This window comes from Nycticebus coucang, chromosome 7, assembly GCF_027406575.1.
Source record: "Nycticebus coucang isolate mNycCou1 chromosome 7, mNycCou1.pri, whole genome shotgun sequence".
Classification (NCBI taxonomy): Eukaryota; Metazoa; Chordata; class Mammalia; order Primates; family Lorisidae; genus Nycticebus; species Nycticebus coucang.
Window position 1 is genome coordinate 108937693 of NC_069786.1, and position 26140 is coordinate 108963832.

A 26140-nucleotide genomic window follows, 5' to 3' on the forward strand; every position below is an offset into this window, starting at 1 on the left:
AGGGAACAGAAACTCTACACTTTTACAAGTTAACCCAAAGTAGAAGCTTCTACAGCTTCCTCAGAGATGCAGTTTCTGAATTGTAGAATTAAAAAATGTTGCAATAGATGGATGATAATTGTCATCCATTTTCTTATAATGATAAATTTCAAAAGTAGTAAAATATTTCCCTAACTTATACATGTAAAGCAAATATGTACTGGCAGATTAATAAAGAGAACTCAAAGAGACAGAACTCTGCATTAGCAAGTAATTTGGTAAAACACAAATATCCAATTTTCTAACTTCTTCATCTATAATAGATTGGAAGTAAACCAAGGATAAAAATAAAGGTGAGGCTGTTTTTGCCTATTAATTTAATTACTCCATACAGGACTTAGAGAAAAGACAAACAAACCCTCCTTGACAAAGGCTTTTGGTCATTGCACCTCACTTTAAATAATGTTTTTAACATAGAATGAATTACTTTCTGTATTCTAAGGGGAGGTTTATTGTGACTTAATTCACAAACACACATCTTAAAGCATCTAATAACAATGCTTAGTAATGTAACTCCTTTTTAAACTTATATAAACACCCAAGCCTTAATTAGAACACATTTCTAATTATGGGGAAACCGATTTTTTTTCCAAAAGCAATTGCTTGGACGATGTTATGATTCTGCAGATGCTCTGAATACAGATTCACAGCCTCCAGATAATGTAAAAGAAAAAAGAATCGAACCTAAGCCAATTCAAACAACATTGAAATAATATAATACCAAGACAACTTTATACTTTGCCTGAAACCATTTCATTTACATGCAAAAGAAATCATTACTACTAAGGAAAAAACCCACATCTACATGAAACATTCTCTTTCTAGCTAGAATATTAATTTTTCAATCTGTTCTTTGTCTATTTTTATTATTAAAATTATGTATATTATTAACATTCAGCCATATGTGATGCTAAGTATTGTTCGCAGACATCCAGGAGAGGATGTTTTAAAATTTCTTTGTTTTGTAAATGGTCATTAAGGAAATAATCTAGAAGCAATATAGAGTAAATATAATATTTCTTTTCAAATTTCCTGAAGGAAGCGCATCAATAAACTTTTTCTTCTCAGCCTTTTAACTTTTCCAATTACATATCTTTATTTTTCCACCAGAGATATTATCTATCCAAGATACCTATCTTTACTTATACAACTTGGGTTTACACAAAAATTTCAGTTTTTCGGGCTGGGTACTGTGGCTCACACCTGTAATCCTAGCACTCTGGGAGGCTGAGGTGTGTGGATTGCCTGAGTTCACAGGTTCAAGGCCAGCCTGAGCAAGAGTGAGATCCTATCTCTAAAAATAGCTGGGCGTTGTGGCAGGCACCTGTAGTCCCAGCTACTCGGGAGGCTGAAGCAAGAGAATTTCTTGAGCCCAAGAGTCTGAGGTTACTGTAAGCTGTGATGCCACAGCACTCTACTGAGGGTGAGAAAGTGAGACTCTGTCTCAAAAAAAAAAAAACAAAATATCAGTTTTTCTTAGAGCAAATAGAGATAGCAATTCATAGGCTCTAACTTTACCCTCAGGCACTGAGTTAGTTGTTTGAGAACACAATCATCTCTTTCTGGGTACATTTTGGATATATATATATATATATATATATGTATATATTACTATTTAGGTATTTACGAATAGCAAATAACAAAAGATCAATAAAGAGAACACAACTGTAAACATATCATGGTATAAAATGGGCACCTTCCTATAGAATTCATGTCAGGTATCCTTCCTCATCAATTAATGATATCTGCAGGAACTTTAAAGAGAGTGAGAGAAAGGGAAAGTCCTTCCAATTAATCTAGGCTTAGTATTTTAAGAGAATTACTCATTTCCATGACTTACTAAGTTATTCCGTAATTTTTACTTATCAATCATCCCCAGACTAGATAGGGTCAAGGTCATTCTGTGAATTTTTGCAATATTAAAGATACATATATGTATAGTTGACCATCTAAGGTGGCTTAAAACCAGCTAATAAATCAACAAACTTTGAAAGACAGTGGATTGTATATCTTTACCCATCTAGTCTTCCCTATAATAAAATTACAAATACCATAAAGGAAACTACAAACTCATTAGATGCAATTTATAAATCATGCAGTCTTTGGCAACTTTTGGTGAAAATATGGCAGCCATGCTTTGATGGGACTCATCTAATTTTCCATCTAATAAAAGAAAATGATGTACTATAAATTATATACAGTAAAACCTCCATAGTTGACCACCTCCCTACATGTACTACCTCCTGACGTTGACCTAATTTTCATAGCGTGGACATGCACCACATATACATATCAGTACAGTAGGCCTAGTTCCTTACGTCGACCACCTCTGTATGTTGACTAGTTTGTTACATCACCACTGGGCGATCAACTTACACAGGCTCTACTGTATTTTACTTTGAGATTACAATTCAAATGTTTTTAATGTATATTATAACTTCTATAATTTTTAATATTTCCTACTTGACTTTTCAGAGTTACTAGCAAATTTGAATAACAAAATCAAATATTTCTATGCATTTTAATTAATCCCTAGCCAAACATGTTTTTTCATAAAGCCAGACATACACATATATGTTATTTATTTTATAATTTTTAAAAGGCATAAAACTAGAAATAGCTTATCTTTTAATAGGAGATTTGTGATGCATTGATAGTCAAGAATACAATGCATTCATAAGAAGGAGTTCTACTTATTGACCTGAAAGGCTAACTCTAAAGTACCACGAGGTGAATAAAGTAGGTTGCTGAATACTATGTAGAATGTGTACTCATATCTGTAACAAAAACTCCTATTAGCCTATAGACATGTTATTAATAATATGTGTATTAATGCGTGACAGAACTGACATAATGACATATACTTATCCACAGAGCATGTATTCCTTTCATAATTTTAATTTTTGTTTTATAATGTATTAATAAAACAATTAACTTTAAGTCAGGAAAATTTAAAAAATAGAAAAAGAAATACTCAAAATATGGCTAGTGAGCTTTAACCATGAGAATAATGAATTTTACATTAACTTGCCTTGGATTTAAGAGAAAGGCATATGGGACAAATTGCTAAGGCAGAAACCTTTGCTTGAAGATAAGTTTAGTTACATTGGTACAATTCCGAGCCAAAGAATTTGTAGGAGACTTTCCATCATAATTTCTTAATTGAGAGCATAATAAAAACTGAAATAGGAAAAATATTTCATGATGTACAGATTTACTAATTTTCTGTACCTGCAAAATCACACAATTGCTGATGTTTGAGGTATTGATGGGGTAATTGATATATGTCAGCATTTTGCAATTAACACCCCAGATATTGAAATCTCTTAATTTCTCAGGCTGCATACAGGATGCTGTTAGATTATGATTATAAATTTAACAGTTTTCTAATTTAATGAGTCCAGAGTCACTGAAAGCAAACTGCAACCTGTAACTTACCTTACAGGGAAAGTAAAATAGGGTGGCCTTCAAGTTGGATATAAGTAAAGCAAGACATTGCAGATTATTAATGATTTGTGAATTAATATCCGAATGCTTTGAATGCAAACATTAGCAAAGTTTATATTTACACTTAATTTTCCAGACCATCTTTCCCTTCAAACATGTCTTACACCCTAAACTATTATCCCTCCCCTTTGGCAAGATGATTTCATGTACAACTCCAAAGACAGTTTAGAACATTAAACAGAAATTTCCTTCAGACTTTGAATACAAAAGCCATACGTCTATCTTCCTAATAAATGGTGAAGGAAGGGGTCTTTTCTTCTCCAAGGCTAATACCTTCATATTTTCTTGGTCTGCTAATCCTTGTAGCTAATAGATAAGCTAATTAATAAGATAATCTCTTCTCTCTCCTGTATCGCTAACCTTTCACACTCTGTAAGATCTTCCAAATGACTCAAATTTTACCAAAGTTCAAAATATCTTTCTATTGATTATTTCCTCTCCAACTATTTCCCTATCTCTCTCCTTTCTACTACATCTAAATTTCCCAAAAGCTATCAATACTAGGAAAACTTCCACATCTGTATATTAAATTTCTCATCTCACATCACTTGCATGTGACCAAGTCATCACAAATTCAATGCATGTAAGACTCATGCTTAGGAGGGCTAATTTAGTACACCGTCACAAGAACAAACTGAATTAAAGTTGCCCTTATTCATCTAATTTTTAAATCATAAATCTAGGAAAAATTATTGACAGCTTCCTATCCTAATTTTTTCATATCCAGTTAATTATTAATTCTGATCAATTCTCTCCAACTCTCCCACTTCTCTTCATTCATTCAAATTCCTAGCTTCCCAGTTCCCTACTACTCACTTCCAATGGGTCCAGCCACCAACTCACATTGATTGTGCAAACTATTCACATTACCAGTAACTGTGCCACCTCCAGAATCTTGACTTTAAGTACCCACTTTCAGACTAAAACCTCCTCTCCTTTATTTCCACCTAATCTGGTATCTTTACTTCATTAATCTTTCATACGATTGCAATTTTTATTTTTATTTTACTTTTTTTAGAGACAGAGTCTCACTTTGTTGCCCTCGGTAGAGTGCTGTGGCATCACAGCTCACAGCCACCTCTAGCTCTTGGGCTTAGGTGATTCTCCTGCCTCAGCCTCCCAAGTAGCTGGGACCATAGGCGGCCGCCACAACGCCCAGCTAGCAATTGGAATTTTTAGATGTTGAACGTATTGTGTTTTCATTGTACATTAGCTCCCCCATATGCCAGCTTCCTTCCTTATTCAATTACTTCTTATGATTCTTTACTATAATTTACACCATATATCAGCTATCCTAACTCATTTGCCTCTACGTCCTCTTATCTGGCAAAACTCAAATTTCCAAGTACCCATGTACGTCTACATTCAAGCAATCATAATGTGGATGGATAAAGCCCAGGACTTACAGAGAGCGAGCACTTTAATTTACGTCTGCCTATCTCAAGTGGACCCTCCGCACTGCCTAGCTATGGTACTGTGCTTCTTGGATAACGTCTCTCTGTCTTCAAGGGACGACTTTAAACCTTTTCTTTCTTTAAATATCCAATATTGCCTCCCCAACTGTAGTCTAAAATGATGATTCCATTTTATGTTTCATTTAAAAAGAATAAGTAGTAAATTTGCAATCTTCTCACCATCAAATCCACTACTTGCATCTTTACCCGCCTCAGGAGAATCGCTTTTTACCTCAGTAACCAGAGCCAAATGATATACAATCTAGTATTCATACTCTGCTGCTCAAATTCATCACTACAGCTGATCAATTTTGCTTAGTCCCACAAATTCTACTGAGCTGGTGAGGACCTTCCAGAGCTCAGCACAACATTGTCTTTTATTTCACTTTAGTGCCCATGAAATTTGAATTTTTACTCAGATCTTAGATGTGTGACTCTGGAGATGGTAGCATTACAGAATTAGTTGACTGGCTGGTGGAAGCTGTTCTCAAATGGAACCACACCCTTTTTTCCCCCAAAATATGTAGAATTTGTAAATAAATTCCATTTTAAAAATGTGTCCCTAAGTTTTTTCATGATTTCTTTCCTATATTTAGAATTTTAAGAAAAGTCTGACATATTTAGATTAAACAATTTGCACTATGTTCCAATTAGTGGAGCACATGCTTAGATTATAGAAAGTTTTATTGTAGAATAAAATATCCTGTGTGAGTACAGTATTATAAAATTCTATGTTAGAGGTAGGCTTAATAGGTAAAAGTTAGAACTAAGGGATAGATAATGAGAGAAATTGTTTAAGTAAGCTATAAAATATTCAATTATCCTCATCCTAAGAATACCTCTTAACTGTGTCTAGTATTGGGGGACTAACCTGGTAGCGAGAGGAAATGTGGTCTCTAGAATCAGACATGCTCAAACCTTTGCTCTAAAAATAGATAAATGATTTTTTTTACATTATTAAATGAGCCTGTTCCTTCATTTGTAAATGGCAATAATGATAACTATTATATGCTTGTCATCATTATTAAATATGATACTCTGATTTTTTTTCCCCAAGAGACAGAGCCTTGCTCTAACACCCACGCTGGAGTACAGTGATGTGAACACAACTCATTGTAACCTGGAACTCTAGGGGTCAAGGGATCCTCTCACCTCAACCTCTTAAGTAGCTGGGACTTCAGAAGCATGACACCACACCTGAGTCTGATTTTCTAAAAGCATCAAAAACAAGTTCCTAAATAAATATAAGATTTTGAAGAAAGCATCTCTACACTGGGAAAGAAATAAAATTGACGTTTTGGTTTTCCCCTTATTTTTTTCTTTCCTCTATGTAGAACAATTTTTCTATCCACTGTGGGACGTGAACTTGGAATTTGAACTTTCGGACTTGGGGTCCAGAAGTTCAATAAAGTAGCTTAGGAATTTTGCTTTATTTATTTCAGAAAAAGAGTATTTTTCCCCTCAAAGAGTAAACTTTTTATGGTAAAAGTTTTTTTTTTGTAGTTTTATTTAGACTCTACTAAAAGTAAATATAAGTATTCCATAAATGATTCAAGCATATGGAATGCTTTACTCTGAGAAGCAGAACAGAATGCTGTAAAAATTACAATGGCTATTGAAAGTTTATAAGAGGTGGGCTTCCCTTTCCTTCTCATTTATTCTTTAGTACTGACTCACTGAAAAATTACAATGAAATGATAACACTTTTGGAGTGAGATTGGATATGGCAGAAAATGAAATCACTGTGAGCAAGTTTTGTTGGTAAATCACAGTATTCCCTGTTAATTAGCTCCTGCCTATAAACGCAGCATAGAAAAAGAATTGTATGTTTACGAAAGAATGATTAGTTAGGGAATGTGCCGAGGTAATAAGAAAAAGCATGAAGAAAGTAATTTGAGTTAATATCTACACATCATTTTATATAACTACATCACAGAAGGGGGTCCCAGTTAATTAGATTCCTTTAGTTAAATAGAAAATGTAAAAAAAAAAAAAAAAGATACTTAAAGTCTAATACTCAAATTATGTGAAGAGATAATTCTGAGTATTTTCTGAATATGTCAGGCACAGAAACAAAAACTTTGACCCAAGAAATCTTTTTGCTTAAGTGTTGTTCATTTGTGAAATTCAAAAATTGAAACAATATTTTAATTAAAATAGAGGATAAAATACAATTTCAAAAGAGTTTGTACAATCTAATCCTACTTATTTCAGTAATTTTCAATTTTAAAAGTAAGTGATACTGGGAATTACAAATGCAGACTTAAATTATCATAATCTTCTCCTGTAGAAATTTATATGATCTGTGTGTACAGACGAAGGCACAAGAATATGCAGCGGGTTCAGGCAAAAGTAATTTTTTTTTTCCTGTCTGACTCATCCCATCTATAATTTATTGAAGGTGATGAAATAAACACCCTTCTGTAAACATGGAAAAATATTTCTTCCACTGTTCTTACTGTATGTAAAACTATTATCAAAGTTTCACAATGACTGGGCCACATCAGTGTTGTTCAACAGATATATAACACAAGCTAAGTCATTTAAAAAATTCTAATAAACATATTTAATAAGATAAAATTAATCATAACATTTTATTTATCCACTATATCCATAGTCTTAACATTTTAACAATTTGGGAAACTATTAATGAGATATTTTACACTCCCTTTTTCACACTATGTTTTCGAAAATTATACTTTTTAGAGAATCTCCTTTTCTTTTTTTCAGACAGAGTCTCATTTTGTCATCCTCTGTAGAGTGCCATGGTTTAATAGCTCACAAACTCCTGGGCTTAAGCGATTCTTTTCCTCAGCCTCCCAAGTAGCTGGGACTATAGGCACCCACCACAATGACTAGCTACTTTTAGAGACAAGGTCTTGCGCTGGCTCAGGCTGGTCTCGAACCTGTGAGCTCAGGCAATCCACTGGCCTCAGCCTCCTAAGTGCTGGGATAACAGGCATGAGCCACTGCACTTGGCCTGCAACAAAAGTGCTCAACGACTATTGTACATCATGGTAACCATTATACATCATGGTAACTATCGTACATCGTGGTTACCATATTGTACAGGGCACATTTAGAGTAATCTTAGGAAGACTCATTAGTCTGATGACTTAAAGAAAAGATCATAAATTTTGTGTTAACCTGGGGCACCTTCATGGAATTATATCATTAAGGTAATGTGGACATAGAGACTTTACCTTATGCTATATAAATGTATAAAAGACACACTATTTCTAAGATAATACCTTACTGCTTACATCAGACTGTTTGGAGGCAAGACTGGAATATACGATCTGGCGAAAGTACAATGAATTTATCTCTTAGACATAACGGTGCTCTTACATAGCAATGTTGCATGAGGTACAGAAAGTAATTGAATTCCCTGGACAACAAGAACAATAACAAAAAAAAATAAAGAAACAAGAGGCACCATTGCAAATGTTATATGCTAAAGGCACTATGGTAGGCATGTCATAGGCAGATATTAAAGATGGCCCTAGGATCATAGGCACTAGCCTATACATACACCTTCTCCCACTGATTCAATCGAACACTAATCTGAGGGCTGATGTGAAGGAATTTATAGATGAAATTAAGTTCTCAAGTCACTTGACTTTAAGATAGAAAGCTAATCTGGCCCAACTTAATCACACGAGCCTTCAAATCTGAGTCCGAGATTCAAAGAGTGAGAAGGATCTGAAACAGTGATGCGTTGGCTTTGAAGCTGTGTGTGCGGGGTCATGACAAAGAATGCACATGGCTACAGGATCTGAGTACAGACTAGGCAGAAAATCAGCAATAAATTGGGAATCTCAGTCCTACAATTGCAAAGAACTTGATTCTGCCAATAGTCTGAATGAACTTGGTAGAGAACTCTAAGTTCTAGATGAGAACACGGCCCAGATAGCACTTTGATTACAGCCCAGCGAAAAATTAAGAATCCCATTATACCAGACTGTACTTTTACATTTAGAACTACATTTTATTTTGTTTTTTTTTTTAAGCTGCTAAGTTTGTGGCAATTTATTACATAAGAACAGACAACTTGCATAGCAACTTAACGACCCCTTCAGTTTTCCTAATCACAAGTTTTTTAAGAAATTATTACCATTTTAGCTGTTACATATATAATCCATGTATGTGGATTTCAAACTAGATTTGGGGCCAAACAATGACAGCCTAGATACTAATTCACTACTTCACACTGTGGAAGTTTTCTTTAATATATTTACGGGTAAATAAATATTATGCCCTTTTTCCCCCTAAAGAGAACTGAAATCATTTTACTCACACATTAAGCATACTTTTAATAATTCAACACCTGGAGGAGGTAGGCATACATGTTTGAAGATAAACACTATATTTGGTAAACCTAATCATCTTATAGCATATTGATTAGAAGTCATTGAATTAATAGCATTTGGCACTGACAAGATGAGAAAGCATTACATTAGCGCTCAATGCTTTACTGGTAACTTCTGCATCAGTTAGGGGGCCAAGTAAAATTTTTTCAGGTGTCATTTTTTTACCTACATATATAATTTAACATATTTACTTCTTAGTCATTTGGAAAGTATAAGGTATTTCCTCCTTATTAGGAATTTTCTTGATTATTTTGCCATTTCTGCCACTTTTCTTCTTCTTTGATATACTGTCAAATATATTTTTGTATAACCCATCTACAGAAATATTTGCAAAGAGTTTGTATGTTTTCCTCCTAATGATGAACACATACCTCTAGTTACACCTTATAAGAAAAGAATGCCAGCAGTTGAACCTTGGAATGATACATACAAAGCACTTTTAAAACTCTAAATGTCTATCTAAAGAAAGGAGGTAAGGCTTCAGAAACACCTACCACTTTTTGCTTTTACTTCTAATAATAGATATCAGATTGTCAGGTAGTTAATTTCTATGATTTCAAGGTATTTTGAGATAATAGGCTATATAGGCAAACCTAACAACTTTTAAAATCGTACATTAAGAATTATAAAATGTAATTTCTACTCCATAAAAATATGCTCTTGGGAAAGAATGTAAGTTAAGCATCCATAATAGTTTACCCATTAAATTTTTGGCGTTGACCCCAAACTAGTATAATCAACGTCTCTCCAATTTAATAATGCTATCTTTACATTTCCTGTTATAGCCATGAAGTCAAAGCTCTTGAAGGCTTTGACTTTCAATCCTAAGGGTGTATTCTTCTGGTCATATTTTTTATAGTTAGTGAGTTTGAAGACAGTATTAATATTTCTAGGATCTCTAGAAGCTTTGGTAACAATATATGAGCATTTTGCTATTAACGTAAAAGCCACTCATGCAAGCTTGTAATTTAATATTGCACTTGAACTATATGAACAGTAATTAACAAAAACTTAGCTGAGATGGTTTACTGTTTTCTTATAATTTCCTGATAATTGCATATTTTGAGGGTGGGAAGTGTGGGATAAACTGGAAAAGAAGAGATTCACATAGTCTCTTTCACATCTTCAAACTCACTTTAATTCAGAAGTAAATTTAATATACGGAATATGGAGGAGTGAAGACAGACTGATAATAAAAAGGCTGTGTACTCTTATTTACAGGGCTTAGGGATCATAACACAACTGCCACTCAACTGAGGTAACCATCTAAGGGCGATTTCGACCATTTGATTTGGACATGAGTTATGAACTAAGTTCCTTGGGGGCAAAACAAAGAAAAAATCATGCTGCTTGAGAAAGAGGCACCAAGAATATCACATCATCTCTCCCATATATCACGTGGGTTACGCTGCTGAAGGAAAAACCGTTATGCGACCTGTTAGGTAATAACCATTATAAAGTAAAAGTATGACACCAGCAGTAAAATGTGACAAGAACATAAAATGTTTCAAATTGCTGCTCATGTGAGATTTAGAGAATTAAACTGAGTTCAATTACTTCATTTTATATTGTGAAGCACCTCAAGTAGTTGATATTGAGCGAATAGCCAGATAAAAACACTTGAGCAGACAGCTACTAGTGTTCATAATTTATCTCACAAATTTAAAAAGAATTGCTAGTCAATTCACATTTTGTATTGCTAACTAACATAAATGATTTGCCAATAGTCTTTATTTATTGAGATTAGTATATTTAGGCCTTTTAAAAATAACAGTTTAGGATTAAAAAAAAAAACCTTTGGATATATTTTTGACAAAGAATCTAAAACAGAATAGAATCCTACATTTTCTATATGGAAACAGCATATGTGCAAGCTAAAATAAATAATATGCAAAGAATAATACAAATCCTTCTGAACACATTCTCACAGGATTTCTGAAGGAAAGAGAAACTATCAAAAGTAAATATTATTTTTAAGGCATTTAATTCAGATAAGAGAAGTAGCAAGAGGTTCTAAAATATCAAGTATTGTTTTCATTAGAAGTAACATATTCCAGGAAACTAATAAAAAAAACAACAACAAAAAAAAACAAAACCTATTCTATTCTGTCCAGTCTTTCCGGAAGAAATCCCAGCAGCAGCCTGTAAGGCAAATGGAGTGTGGAAAACCGATTCACAAATCTCAGGCTTGGGAAAGAATAGCATTGCTTAGAAAATGAAAGTCAATCAAGACTGGAAACATTTCACCTGTTTTCATTTAAATCTTCCATTTTTTTTTTTTTTCCCTGCTGGTATAGGAGACAGAGTACAGCATAATGGGGCAGTAGGGAGCAGGAACTCCACGTACTTTTAAATGGCCACATTGACTTGCTCTATGTAATTTTCTGTGACCAAAAGAGAACAAGGCATTTGGATAATCTCCTAGTTAAAATATGGCATATGAAACTTAAATCAATTATTTTCAATTGTGTTTCTGTCCTCTCATTATGTAAAATTCACTGCAATCTATTGACAGAGCTTTAAAAAACTAGGATGACATTTAAAGGGAGTTTTCAGTGAAACGTACAGTCACCCCCTCTGAGAGAGGTAAGCATTTGGCACAATATTAAGGACCAAGAAAAAGGGGTACTTGTTACCGGCCCTTCTCACCCAATTTGTGTCAAAATGTTCCATGGTCATAAACACTTTTCTAAAACATCCAGGCTAAATCCTATCCTTCATGTAAACTTCAAATTGCCTTATAAACACCTCTGACAAGACAATTAATTCTGACAAGTCAATACGATTGAAAAATAGAATCATGTTGCTGTATATTTAAGTTCAAAACATGTCTTAAAGATCCCAATAGTTCTCTGAAAGCACCAATAGGCTATCTGCTACCAATTCTTTGAAATCATTGTGCTCAGAACAACGATACAAAATTCAAATGCTTAAACCCTGAGAACTTTTGGTATGTCAATTCCATAAGGATGACTTACTGTATTTATTCTCTGCTAATACATAAATTTCTAATTTCATGAGTATTTCAGAGATTACTGTGCCAACATTTCAATGATTTCAATGATTTCAACATTTCAACATTTCAATATCTACTATCCACAAACATATACAGGATGGCTCATGGGAATGTTCTCATTTCACTCTCACCCTAGTCTGAGGAGGTATAAGAATTCTGAATTTAAACATTACCATTATCATGTCCATTTTACAGATAAGAAACATGGTAGGACCACTATTTAAACTCAGGCATTCACAGTCACAAATTAGGCAGTTTAGTCAGCAAATTAGAAGGTATGAAAGATTGAGAATTACAATAATGCTTTTGTATAAATGTTGAAAATATTAATTCAATAATAAGATGCACTATGATTTTGCATCATACAATCTCAGTTAGAAACATTAAAAACCAAAAGTGATTTGTCTTTGTCATTTTAAACTTCTATCTGCCTCTGAATACCAGTCTATGATTTATAGCCATCAGTACCAATGGCCCTTGTTATGATTAAGAGTCTCAAGGTAAAGAGAGATTGGCTCATCTCTTTCTTTAAGGAGCCCATCAAGAGGCCTAGAGGTACATAGGAAAGCTCTTTGGATGACGACAGAAACTTGTCTCCTCTCTCTGAGAGGCATGTTCTATTCGCAAGGTTTGAGAATTCTTGACACATGGAGAATAAATAATAACATTATTATTCTATGAGCCAAACACTGTTCTATGAACCAAATCTGTTCTAAGGACACCTTCCATCTTTACAATCAATTTATGAACACAGCAATATTCCCATTTTATACACAAAGAAGGTGAAGTTTAGATAACTTAATAAATAAATTTACCCACGGTCACATTTCAAAACATGACAGCCTGGCTTTGAACTCAGAAAATCTGATTCCAAAGATAGCATACTTCACCGTACCTTTCTAACTAGTCCATTAGAATGATTATAAGAAAATCATTAAAACAAACATGTAAAACACTCTTCAGAGTGATAGTATAGTGACTTGACCAAGATCTGAAGGGGAAAAAGTATTTCATAAATGTAGAAACAGCCCAATATGAACCTTGGCTTATAAAACAGCACTTGAGGCCTTAAACTTTCTCATTCATTCTCTCTCCATCACCCCTCATTTTTTCATAATTTGAACCTTACTCTAAACAACTACATTAGCTTGTCTTGATTTCACCCAAGTGTCAAAGTGCCACTGCTGTATAAATCCATTAAATCCAGCACATAGTTCTTCTATAATTTAGTTTTTCTATTTCATTAAAAACAATTTATTAATTTAGTTATCTATTTCATTAAAAACAATTTATTAAGATGGAATATCGCTTATATGATTATTGAAAAATATTTAAATACAATAACATATGAATTAGGAAATTAAGTCTACATTCAGTGACATAGATGAATCTCATAAATATATTTAGCAAAAGAAGCCAGGTGCATAGAATAGAAACGATATGACTTATTATATAAATTATTATTAATTTTTAATTTAGAGACAGAGTCTTGCAATGTTGCCCAGGTTGAAGTGCAATGGCAATCATAGCTCACTGGGACCTTGAACTCCTGGGCTCAAGTGATCCTCCAACCTCAAACTCCTGAGTATCTGAGACTACAGGAGGAACCACCATGTCTGACTAATTTTTTTTTTTAACTTTATGTAGAGAAGGGGTCTCACTATGTTGCCCAGGCTTGCCTCAAATTCCTGGCCTCAATCATCCCCCCACCTTGGCCTCCCAAAGTGCTGGGTTTACAGACATGAGCCTCCAGAGCTCGTGGCCTATGACTAAAGTTATGTAAACTTAAAACACCAGGTAACTTGTCTATGGTGTTAAAATTTAGGACAGTAATTCTCACTGGAAGGGTATATGGTGAGGCTTTTGGTCTTCTGTTAACACTTTGTTTCTTGATCTGGCTAATGGTCACACAAATGTTTCATTCTGAGAAAGTCACTAAGCTTTACATGAGTATGTTTTGGGTACCTTTACACTATGTATATTTTAATATAAAGGTTTACATCAGAAGGCAATACTTGATCCAAATTCTCATTTTGGTAATTATACTTTATCACTACTTTCTTCCTTCCAAAAGAATGCAATTATATGTTTCACGAGGAAAGCTAATAATATGTCGCATTACATGGTAAAGTTACTTTCCTCAGGTTTATTGAGGTATAATTTTTACATTTTTTTTTATTTCAGAGTATACAGGGATATACACATTTTATTTATATAATTTGCATTTGTACATTGAAGTCAATTCTGTAAATGTGCCCTTCACCCTCAACCCAGAATATTAAGTTATCATTTATACACAGTAACATGTATACTTTTATAATTTTTGATAAGGACATGCATTTGTGCAGCCACTCTGATGATCAAGATACAGACTAGTTCCATTAGTCCTCCAAATTCTCTTGCCCTTCTGTAGCCAAATTCATCCCCCAACCTCCAGCCCCTGGCAACATTGATTTTTCAGTCCCTATAGTTCTACCTTTTTCAGAATTCTATATGAATAGAATGGTACAGTATATAGTCTATTAAGTCTGGTTTCTTTCAATTAGGGCAATATATTTAAGATTCATCCAGGTTGTTGGGTATATGAGCAGCTTGTGCTTTTTCATTGGTCAATAGTGTAAAAATGCATTTATATGCCACCATGGAAGGGCATTTCAGTGGTTTCTAGCTTCTGGTGATTATGATCAAAGCCACTATAAACATGAGTGCAGAGGTTTCTATGCAAAACCAAGTAATATATTTTATATTTAATACCAAGTTATACCTTTACCTGCACAAAATATTTTCTATATTGCCTTTAGTCTATGGTAACTCATGTTACCACTTAGGAAATATACCAACCAGTTAGGGAATATATCAAACCAGTTCTAAATACTATAAAATCAGAAATTGAATCAAATAATAAACATATTACAAACACAGATCAACTTTTGCAACTTCCTCCCTTAAAAATACTTTTCTTTGCAATTATCTAGAGAATTAAGAAGAAAAACATTTTGAGTTCCATATTAATAATTCAAAATCCTGCTGATATTATATGAAACTAAAAATCAATGGCATTACTAATGAGGGCTCTGAAATCACAATGAATGAAGGAAAAACAAGTAAGAAAGGCATCTTGAAAAGGCAAATGTTTTCTTTTCTTTCAAAACTTTTAACTTAACATACAGGGTAGACATAAAGTTCTTACCCAAGTTAAAAAATTTTTGACATAATAAACTGCACAGGAATTTTATGGACACCCTGTGTTACAACTTTAACCCAACTGGTTAGTACATTTTATCCATGATAACTGTGAAAGGATTTGAGTGACAAAATGGAAACATGGTAGATGTTACCTAGCATGTTGTGGTAAAGTGGAATGGCCCGTCCATGGGTAGTAAATGCAGTCATGAATAGTGGGACCGTTACACCTGCAGGCAATTACAGAACAGAAAGCATCATTCTCCGTCCACAGTGACATGCACACCCATGCACCAGTGCTCACACACGGAGCCTGGGAGGAAGGACATAGAAGCAAGCACACCAAGTACCTATCCATCAGGCCGATGCAGTCTTCAATACTTGAGCCTATGCACCTGCGGAAGATGCAAGTTTAAAAAAAATACAAGGAAGGAAAAATTAGTCACTTTAAAAACTCAGTAAAAATAAATAGCAATTGTGTCAAATTATAATTATTAGACAATTTTTATAACACTATGAATTTCAAGCCAGCAAGAAGATTATTGCTCGATGGATACACAGAAATGAATTGCAATTACCACCCAAGTGAAATGCAAAGAAACATGTCCACAGCAGAGGAAGTTTGACCCTGGTTCCGTGGATAACTTCCAAACACACAGCTCCCTTATAATACTTTAATTTGCATCATTCATAATTACAAGTCTTGATGAATAACTTGATATTTTAATAACTGTAATGGTTTTCATGTGTATAGTTTCTCCCAAAAGGCCTTACATTTAAGTAAAAAGCAAAATCAATAAAAAAGGAAATAGAAGCAATTCAGCATAATATAATAACCTGATGCTTAATGCTCATTAAAGATTTATTTTGGCAGAAAATGAGTTAATGTACTTTCATGCTGTTTTCATGGAGACGTTATACAATCACATTATTCTGGTCCTTGGTTGTGCCTTTTTTAAGACATACTTATCTTTAAACATGAATTTATTTTAAAAGTAAATTAACTGGTTTCATCAGGCTACGTTTATCTTGATGCTCTCTTTTAAAATAGCAGCGCCGTAACATGCAAACAAAAATAAGTTTTTACTCAAATAATAACAATAAATAAATAACAAATAAATAAATAAATACTCTTAAAGGAAATGAATAAATTGAGACTCAGGTAACTAAAGAATACAGTGAGATTAACCTTTCGATGGAATTACATCAGTACACAGAATTCTAATGTCCAGTCCCGAGAATTTCATTTTCAATTATATAGAAGTATTATTTCTTTCATCTTCCAATGTACTTGAATTTTTTCTTTGCCTTTTCTCCCATCAAAGATAGATAGCTCTAGGGCATTACAGAGATTCCTTCTACAGCTATTATTTCAAGAACTGCCTAATTTGGCTAGTAATAAAGATTATATATTTTCTACAAACTCTTAATTTTCAAAACCAAAACAGGACCTGAAGTTAAAATCATTACATAAGGTAAAAAGGTGCCCATATACAAGGCTAGAATGTCCATTATATTTTTAGATAAGTCTAAACATTGGTGAACTAACACAACCTGCCTATAATAACAATTAGTCACTATCTCTCTGCTTCCTCAATATCTGTTAGAACATTCCTACTACCTAGAAGATTTGCTTGTTTTTGTTTGGAGGATTTGTCTTGACCAGCATAGACAAATTTTAACCTATAGAAATACTGGAAATACATCTGTAATCAAAGTCTTGGGAAAAAAACAAGCAAATGGGAAATAATGAGAGTATGAAATATTGACTTGATATTATGCAAAATCCATAACCACTTCTAAAAATGGAAAATCAACTATTAAAAGTTTCCAAATTATCTTACATAGTCTTCTTTTTGTTCTGTCTGAAGAACTTATTTTTCCTATTATATCTTCTTCAAAATGCTTTTTTACACAGTACTGTCATTTTGTAAAATTAATAGTATACATTTTATTTCCAAGGGAGAATCTAAGAAGCTGTGGTTAGTTTGTAATCTGTCTTTATAATAACGCTTGAAAGATAAAAAATATCCAAAAGTGAATTTCAACTTGAGGGGAACGTGTGAATAATGAAAATATTCTCGTTCATTAAAAAAAAAAATACCCATGTTACATGCCTGCTAAGTGTTCTTACTGTTCTCAGAGCTGGAAGGAGAAAAAAGATGAATTAGACTCTTTTCTAATTTTCAATGAATTCAGAATTTAATGAAGGAGACAGATGCACAAACAGATGTGTATTGCATAATTTGATAAATGAATAAGAGGCATGAAGACATGTTTTAGGGGAATGTGGAGGAGGGACATCTAGTCTTGGAGGCTTAAGCAGGAGGAGCACTTCTGTCCAAATGACACAAAGGCACTCCAGCCTGGGTAACAGAGCGAAACTTTGTCTCAAAAAAATAAAAAGGAATAAAAATAGCCCCTCATCCCATCGCTCTCACTGCCCCTCTGATACTTATCTCTACATGCACAATTTGCAAAGATGGGACTGACTGCATAGACCCCCTCATCACTTTAGTAACGGATCTCAAAGCACATGGTCCCACAACAGTCAAATATATATGGGGATGTAGAATTTAGGAATTCTACTATTGGACAGAACTTTCATGAAATGAGTGAACCTGATGATATGGAAGCTATTAGAAAAAGTGTGGCAGAAGGCTAAATGAAAGCAAAACCACAAATCAAGAATTAAGAATCAAGTCAGTCATCAGAGAATAAATACATTTACCCTGGGAACATGCTGGTGGGAGGGGTTTCCATATTCAAATTCTTTCTCACCATAATTCTGTAGCCATAAGTTGCTAAAATCACCTTTTTTCGATTTACTTGGAGTTTCCAAATGGTCTGATGAGATTTGTTCCTTATTAAACCTTCAGCCTCCCTTTTAACTGAAATCCAGATTTTGTGGCTTTGGTGAATTGATCTGTCTTCATTGCTCCCTAGTACTACTTCTCCCACCATATGTGTTTTTTTTAAATCATATAATCAAGATTTAAAAGGACTGAGAGGAAGACACACCAGCCACACATCCAGACTGTGGCTCTGTGATCTCATTTTAATTTCTGTGATGACTTCGTTGTAATTAGATTTGCAAAAACAGAAAAAAGTCTCATATTGAATGGCAACAGATGTTGACATCAACATTATATTGAATAATTTACTGGTTTAATTTTAGCTGCAAAACAATAAAATCCTCTTGCGGATGATTTTAGCAGGCAAACTTTTCTCTTCCCATGGCTGCCTCTCGCTTCTGCTCCAGCAGTACCAGTTGTTTTTTTCATAGAATACTCTCAACTCAAGTCTGCCAGAAACTCACAAGGGGAGCAGTTTATTACTTCTCGTTTCCTTGAAGCAAAGTATCCATGTGACTATTTTAGTATTCTCAACCTAGGTGCTTATGTGTAAACCAATGAATTGGCTGTTGGCTCTTCCAAGCTGAATCTCAATTTGAATGGCAGAGTATTACTTTACCTTTTGAGGATCTGCCACTTCACAGAGTGACTTAAGCAGATTTCTTGACCTGAAGGAAATGGTAGCAGCATCTGCAAATTGATGTTTTCTTGGCCGGAAATGATGTTGCTTGCTTAACTTATTCAATATCCCTTAACAGCCAGCCCTTAATATGGCAGAAAATCTCTTTATGGAAACTCCTACTTTCCTGCCAGATATAAAGTCCCCAAGATGATCCTCAACAACAAGAGCGTGTGTTTGTACATATCCGTGCACGTGCCTATGGGCACTCACGGTGGAGAAGAGGTTTTATGGACAGGAAGAAGGGAGAGTATGTGAAACTGCTCTCAGTCCGAAAATTATACACTTTCTGGAGGGAAGAAAAAGCAAAATCCTTACGAAAACAGATTTTCTTTTTATCTTTTAAGAAAGAGTTTTTGGAAGTTGTTAGGTGAGTAAAGTTTCTTTTACAATTCCATGTTTTTCTTCTTTCTGTAATGCGTCATTATGCGACCACTGTGGATATCCATATCATGCTTCCTCTAATTATTATTCATTGCACAGAGCATTCCTTTGAAAAACAGAAAAGTGTTTACCAATCTTTGAATTGTCCTATATCAGCCAAAGAAATTCTAGGCTATCGGATAACCTGTAACAAAGTTACTTTTGCAAAATATACTAGTTATTTTATTTATTTTTTATGTTAAGATTCTGTTTTAAGAATTGATTGTGTTGTTGATCTTACCATACCCTTCATATATAAGAGACATATGGGAAAAGGGCAGTGTGGTGTTTGCAAATTTTCTAACTTTATGAAATTTTTTTCTTCCTTTTTTATTAATATTAATTAAATCATAGCTGTGTACATTAATGCGATCATTGGGCACCATACACTGGTTTTATAAACAGTTTGATACATTTTCATCACACTGGTTAACACAGCCTTCCTGGCATTTTCTTAGTTATTGTGTTAAGACAATTATATTCTACATTTACTAAGTTTCACATGTACCCTTAGTACACATGTACCCTTAGTACCTAAGATGCACTGCACGTGAAGTCCCACCAATCACCCTCCCTCTCCCCATCCTCCCCCCTCCCTCCCCTTCCTCTCTCCCTTCCCCATATTCTTAGGTTATAACTGGGTTATAGCTTTCATATGAAAGCCATAAATTAGTTTCATTAGGGCTGAGTACATTGGATACTTTTTCTTCCACTCTTGAGATACTTTACTAAGAAGAATATGTTCCAGCTCCATCCACGTAAACATGAACAAGGTAAAGTCTCCATCTTTCTTTAAGGCTGCATAACATTCCATGGTGTACATATACCACAATTTATTAATCCATTCTTCCTTTTTTTATTGTTTCAGGTTAATTGAGGATACAAAGAATTAGCTTACAATGTTTGCATTTGTTAGGTAAAGTTCCTCTTATAATTGTGTCCAGTCCCCAAGAGGTGTGCCATATACCCTAAAATTGAGATCATTAAGTGGGAGCACACCCATTCCCTTCCCACCCCCCACCTTCACTTGATTTTAATTTTTCTCTTATGTGGGTGTGTATTAGATAGTATTAGAGTTAAGTACATTGGAATCTCGCTTCTCCATTCTTCTGATATTTTACTATGAAGAATGTGTTCCAGCTTCATCCAGGTTAATACAAATAGTTATTAATATACATATCTCTAGCGCCCCCTTTTATTTCTGCCAGCAATATCTTACTCTTTATTTTCTTGAAGGACTCATCTAAGGTAGTATTTGCCACAGAGAGATATCCTCACTTGAAGCTGATTGTGACAACAAAGAAACAGAAATAAAACATTTAATAGATGTGAATATCAAAAGTATGATTACTGTCTTGTCTTTTCTGGTATCTTGAATTTCCATTACAATTTGGAAGACGTTCTATACCATATTTCACTACCCTCATGAAGGTGTCAATGCAGTGGGTATATGCAAATGTTAAGCAGACATGTCTCAGAGGGTAGTGATTTCTTAAATCATTCTCTGAGGATTTCTTTTAAAATCAACATATTAAATATAAAGACAAATAGAGTTTTATGCGAATGGTCTTACATTCAGGAGACAGGGTCAGAGATAAAGATACACATGTGTATCTTCTGACTAACACCAACACAAGGCTGAGTCCCTGCCCAGCAAGGATGCTTACCCTTGGGTGCAGTTTGGATGGCACGGGTGGCACTCCCGATCCTGATCGGCATACTTGAAAATGAAACTGTTTGCCCCCTGTAAGCCATCTGGACATTTTTCCACACAGTTGGGGCCATCCTTAAAATGAGAACACTTTGTACAGTTGTCAGGTCCCTGAAATGTAAAAAAAGAAAAAAAAAATGGAGTGCCATTTTCTCTGGAATATGTTCATGTGTTTCAGTTACTAAGGCTTCAGTGATGGGGAATCTAGGGAACTGGAGGGCGTTCTTGGCAGCACAAATGTAGATGTAGCTACATTTGTAGCCCAAACGGTGTAAAGGAGAGTCTTCAAATTCAGCTTTTGACATACTCTATGTCAGGCGTCCTCAAACTGTGGCCCGCGGGCCACATGAAGTGGTGTGAATTGTATTTGTTCCCCTTTTGTTTTTTACTTCAAAATAAGATATGTGCAGTGTGCATAGGAATTAGTTCATAGTTTGTTTTTTTTTAAACTATAGTCCGGCCCTCCAATGGTCTGAGGGACAGTGAATTGGCCCCCTGTTTCAAAAGTTTGAGGATGCCTGCTAAAAATATTATAACAACCTATATGTGCTTGAAATATTTTCCTTTTTGAAATCAGCAGTTTCTGGGTCAATTGATTTCTATGTTATGCCTCCGATGTGCTTTAATTAGATCAGAAAAATTGTCAATGACTTTGTCAAAAGAACCTCAGTATATTCTTATGATTTATTTCTAGTGATATTACCGTGCAAAATATTTGTTACTAACAGATATCCCCTGAGGGCATTTCATCATCTTCAGTGGGACTATGTGAATCCTGAGTAAAGAGTTAATGAGAGAAAGGATACAATAGAAATTAAGTAAGAACGAATTTCATGTAAAAGTGGGATGTAAATTTTCCTTTGGTTGTACAATGACTTTATTTGTAAAATGAATTTTAAAATTTATTTGATTAAATTATCAGGAATTAGGCAGTTTAGACAAATAAAAATAATTCTGAGTTATTCTTTGTCACAAATCACCTAATGGTAATGCTGAAATCATGTGATGTCTCTTTCTAGGAAGTGTAGTACATCACTGCACAATACTGAGAAACACAGAAAAGGACATTCTGATAAACAAATTTATATAAATAAAAACTTCATAAAGAAACTAATTCAGGGATGAAAGTAATATAAATATGAGCATGAAAAACTTAAATATTACTACCTATATATTTATGTTTATAATGTACATTAACTATCATTGGAATGTCAATAAGCAATTATATGAAATACATTTGAAAATCACTAAAAAATTTACTTAAAAAATAATATTAAACATCTAAAAATTTTGCAAAATTAAAACTGTTTGGATCTGGTGTGGTGGATAGTAAACATGCAAGAGATGATCAGTATATCCTTAGAGCAAAGAAAATTTAGAACATCTTGATAAAATGCTGTTTTTCCTAAGGTGCCCATGTTTTCACACATTCATCTGCTCTGATTATTCTCTATGATAAATTTACTTTTCATTCTCTTTTTTGAGCATAGAACTTCTTCCCCGACTCATTTCTCCCTAACTCATACCTGTGTCCACCAGATTCAATAATCATTACGGTTCACATTGAAAAAAAAAACAATAATAAGACAGAGTATGTATATGGGGAGGCAATTCTATCAAGTTTATAGTTACAACAATGTGGGGTACCAAGAGTTTATTAGGTGGGACTGTGGAGATAAGAGGAAGGCCTTACATCCCTACATAAATGTTGATCCAAAAGCAGACAGACCTTACAAATTAATTATATTAGGCATCAGGATATCAAGAAATATATTTTAAAAATTAGAAATTGAAGGCTGCTAAAGAAGAATTATGGTATCTGGAAGAAAAACTAATCAGGAAGATATTTCTAGAAATCCTGAGAGTGGTGCGCTTTGGTCAGGCTAAACTATTTCACTATCTTGATGTGAGCCTCAGAGCAAAAAAATAAAAATAAAAATTTTAAAGTAAGCCTATAAAACCTAATCCCTACTCTACCTGAGGAGTTTGCTAATGGTAACTTCTTATTTTCTCTCAAAAAAGAATACTTCACATCTTCCGATTTTAACACCTACTTTTGGGTACGTAGGCACATAATAATGTATATTATGCAGAATCATTTACTGTGCAAGCATGCTCAGTGGCATGACTTACTGTGCAAGACAAGAGACACCGTGAGGTCTTCTCGCAGAACACAGACTAAAACGTACTACAGGAAAATGAGGCCATTAGAGTATGAATTAGAGGGAGAAATTCTTTTTCTCGCAAGTTCTTGTAACATAAAATAATGTCCAGGTGAAATCAAAAGATGCAAAAAGTCATTAAACTAAATTAAATCCATATTTCATCTTTAAGTATAAGGCAGTAAGATAAATTATTTTTGTTCTCCCTTGTTCTTTAAGCATCTCTTAACCACTGTTATATTAATGACAGGGATATGTTATGAGACATACATCGTTAGATTTCATCTTTGAATATGCACATCACACGTGTGCTTATATAAACCTGCGAGGTTTAACTTATCACACACATAGTCATATGGAAAGCTTGTTGCTCCTAGGCTACAAATTTATATAGCATGTCACTGTACTTAATACCACAGGAAGTACCTGTGCATCTAAACATATCTGAACATAGAAAAGTACAATAAAAATATAGTGTTATAATTTTATGGGAGCACCATCATTTATATGGTGCATTGCTGTATTTGATTGTTATTATCATTATAGGAAACCTAATGTTCTAGGCTGACAAAAATGTCCTGACAAATCTCAGGAAAAGAAAAAGAAAAGAAATGTAGTCATCTTGTTTCCATAATAAAGAGAGTTAAAGAAATATGTGTGTGAAGTGCTTCTTCTTCTCTTACTGTATTCGCAAAACTTTTAACAACCCAGGTACAATAAACACTGATAAATACAATAATAGAAAACGGAGGTGAAGGCAATATTCTTTTTTACCTCTAATTCTAAGCCACCTCTGGATTCAACTCTACAACCAACAGACGGACAATATCCAGATAGAAACATCACGTTTTTTCCTCAGTGATAACTGATGTTTTTCTGTGGATGCTACTACAAGAGGCAAAGCTATGATTTACCTGGAGTTGATTTCTCTTTTTACTTCCAGCCACGGATTGTAATTTCCCTCCCACTAGAGATGAGGTGTGGTTTAATTAGGACAATGATATATAATTAGACATGATGTATGAGGTGACGAGTGCTGAACTCTTTAGCCTGCTTTCGCTGTCGCCATGATTCAGAAACCACATGTAGAACCAGAGGTGTCCACAATTAAAAGCATCCTGGAAACTAGGGCACCCTAGGAAGGGGAGCTGCCTCACCGCCTTTCCTAGACTTGCAGGCCACATTCCATGAAAGACAAGTCTGAAAGCCACTATAATATGGCTTTATAGGTCATGAATGATCTATGATCATTATAGGTTCAATTTCTTATATTTTAAATGGAAAATACAATACGGGGGTTGTTATGGCAGCATAATCTTCATTACCCAACCTTAAGAGCTCCTTTAGCTTTTATAAAAATGTTTGTTAAAAGTAAGTTCCCTTCTCTTGTTCCTTTTCTGGTTTCCCTTTTCTTCTCACATTTCCTCCCTTATTTTTCTCGACAGGACTACACAGAAGAAATTAAAGTAAGGCAGAAAGGAAGAAATTGTAAAAAAATAAGTGAAATAAAATAAAATAAGGCCAAGTGTAGACAGATGAGGATATTAAAGCAGAGATCTTCCTTTATTTTAAAACTACCCCTCTCTAGATTTCTGTCTTATTTAAGTAGGGTAGTATCCCATTTTATATATAGCTGTCATATTCCTGAAAGCATTTTATCCTTGCCTGGGGGAAAACAAGTGAATTGAAAAGTGTGAGAAACAAGGAGTTAGGACTTCTATAGTTGACTTGCAACTCCATATCCTATTTCCTTGCTAATTTTGGAGTAACTTTCTGATCATTATAGGTTCAATTTCTTATATTTTAAATGGAAAAAGTGATAGCATACTTTAGAAGTGATAGTGCTTGGTAAGCACAAATATATATCAATTATTATCATTGGAGAACAAGGTCAAAAATGTTATTTCAACAGAATAAATCATAACACCAGAGTGAAATTTAGCTTCTTCAGTGACTTCTTCCTCTATTTTATCATAGTGTCAGTCTCAAAGAGATGCTTACAGAATTCAGCGGTCCTCAAACTTTTTAAACAGGGGGCTAGTTGACTGTCCCTCAGACCACTGGAGGACCAGAATGTAGTTTAAAAAAAAAAACAAAACTATGAACAAATTCCAATGCACACTGCACATATCTTATTTTGAAGTAAAAAAACAAAACAGGAACAAATACAATCACACTGCTGCATGTGGCCCGCAGGCCGCAGTTTGAGGACCCCTGTAAGATATCAGCTTGTAACATGGCACACAAAACCACCTCTGACTCTAGTTGTGATAATCAACATATGGACCCAGAAACAGGTGAATGCCTGGTATGAATGGCAAAGGCTGAAAGGAAGCCACACCCTAGGGAGCAGAGTTCGGACCACAGCTTGAGCTCAGCCAGGTATTTTCCAGAGACCAGGACTAAGAGACATTGTGTTATTAGCTGCTTGGCATTTCAAGGACCACTGATCACTTAAATTTTCTTGATTCCGTACTCTGATCTCCTTCAGCCTCTTAGACTTATTATTGCCTTCTCTAATCAATGTAGTAAGTTAAGTGCTGGGTAATAATCTTAATAATCTGACTTAACAAATTCTGTCATTTCAGGACAAAAGCGTTTTAGCTAAAAATCTAATTTGCACTTCCTTATTTATTAAATTATTTTGAAAATTGCAAGAACATTGACTTTTAGGGTTTTGTTAAATATATATATTTGTAAGCTGTCCCAAATTTCTTGAGGAACAAATGAATGCACAAATG

The 26140-nt window shown here is 34.3% G+C and overlaps 1 protein-coding gene across 1 annotated transcript in view; it reads right to left on the reverse strand.

Annotated features, from left to right (window-relative positions):
• ERBB4 (erb-b2 receptor tyrosine kinase 4) overlaps positions 1-26140 on the reverse strand; it is a 1129145-nt gene that overhangs the window by 231737 nt on the left and 871268 nt on the right. Inside the window, exons 15-16 of the mRNA XM_053597917.1 lie at positions 21194-21348; positions 15725-15799 (exon numbers count right to left, since the gene is read on the reverse strand). Of these exons, the coding sequence (XP_053453892.1) occupies positions 15725-15799; positions 21194-21348 (230 nt within the window). The remainder of the gene's footprint in view (positions 1-15724; positions 15800-21193; positions 21349-26140) is intronic.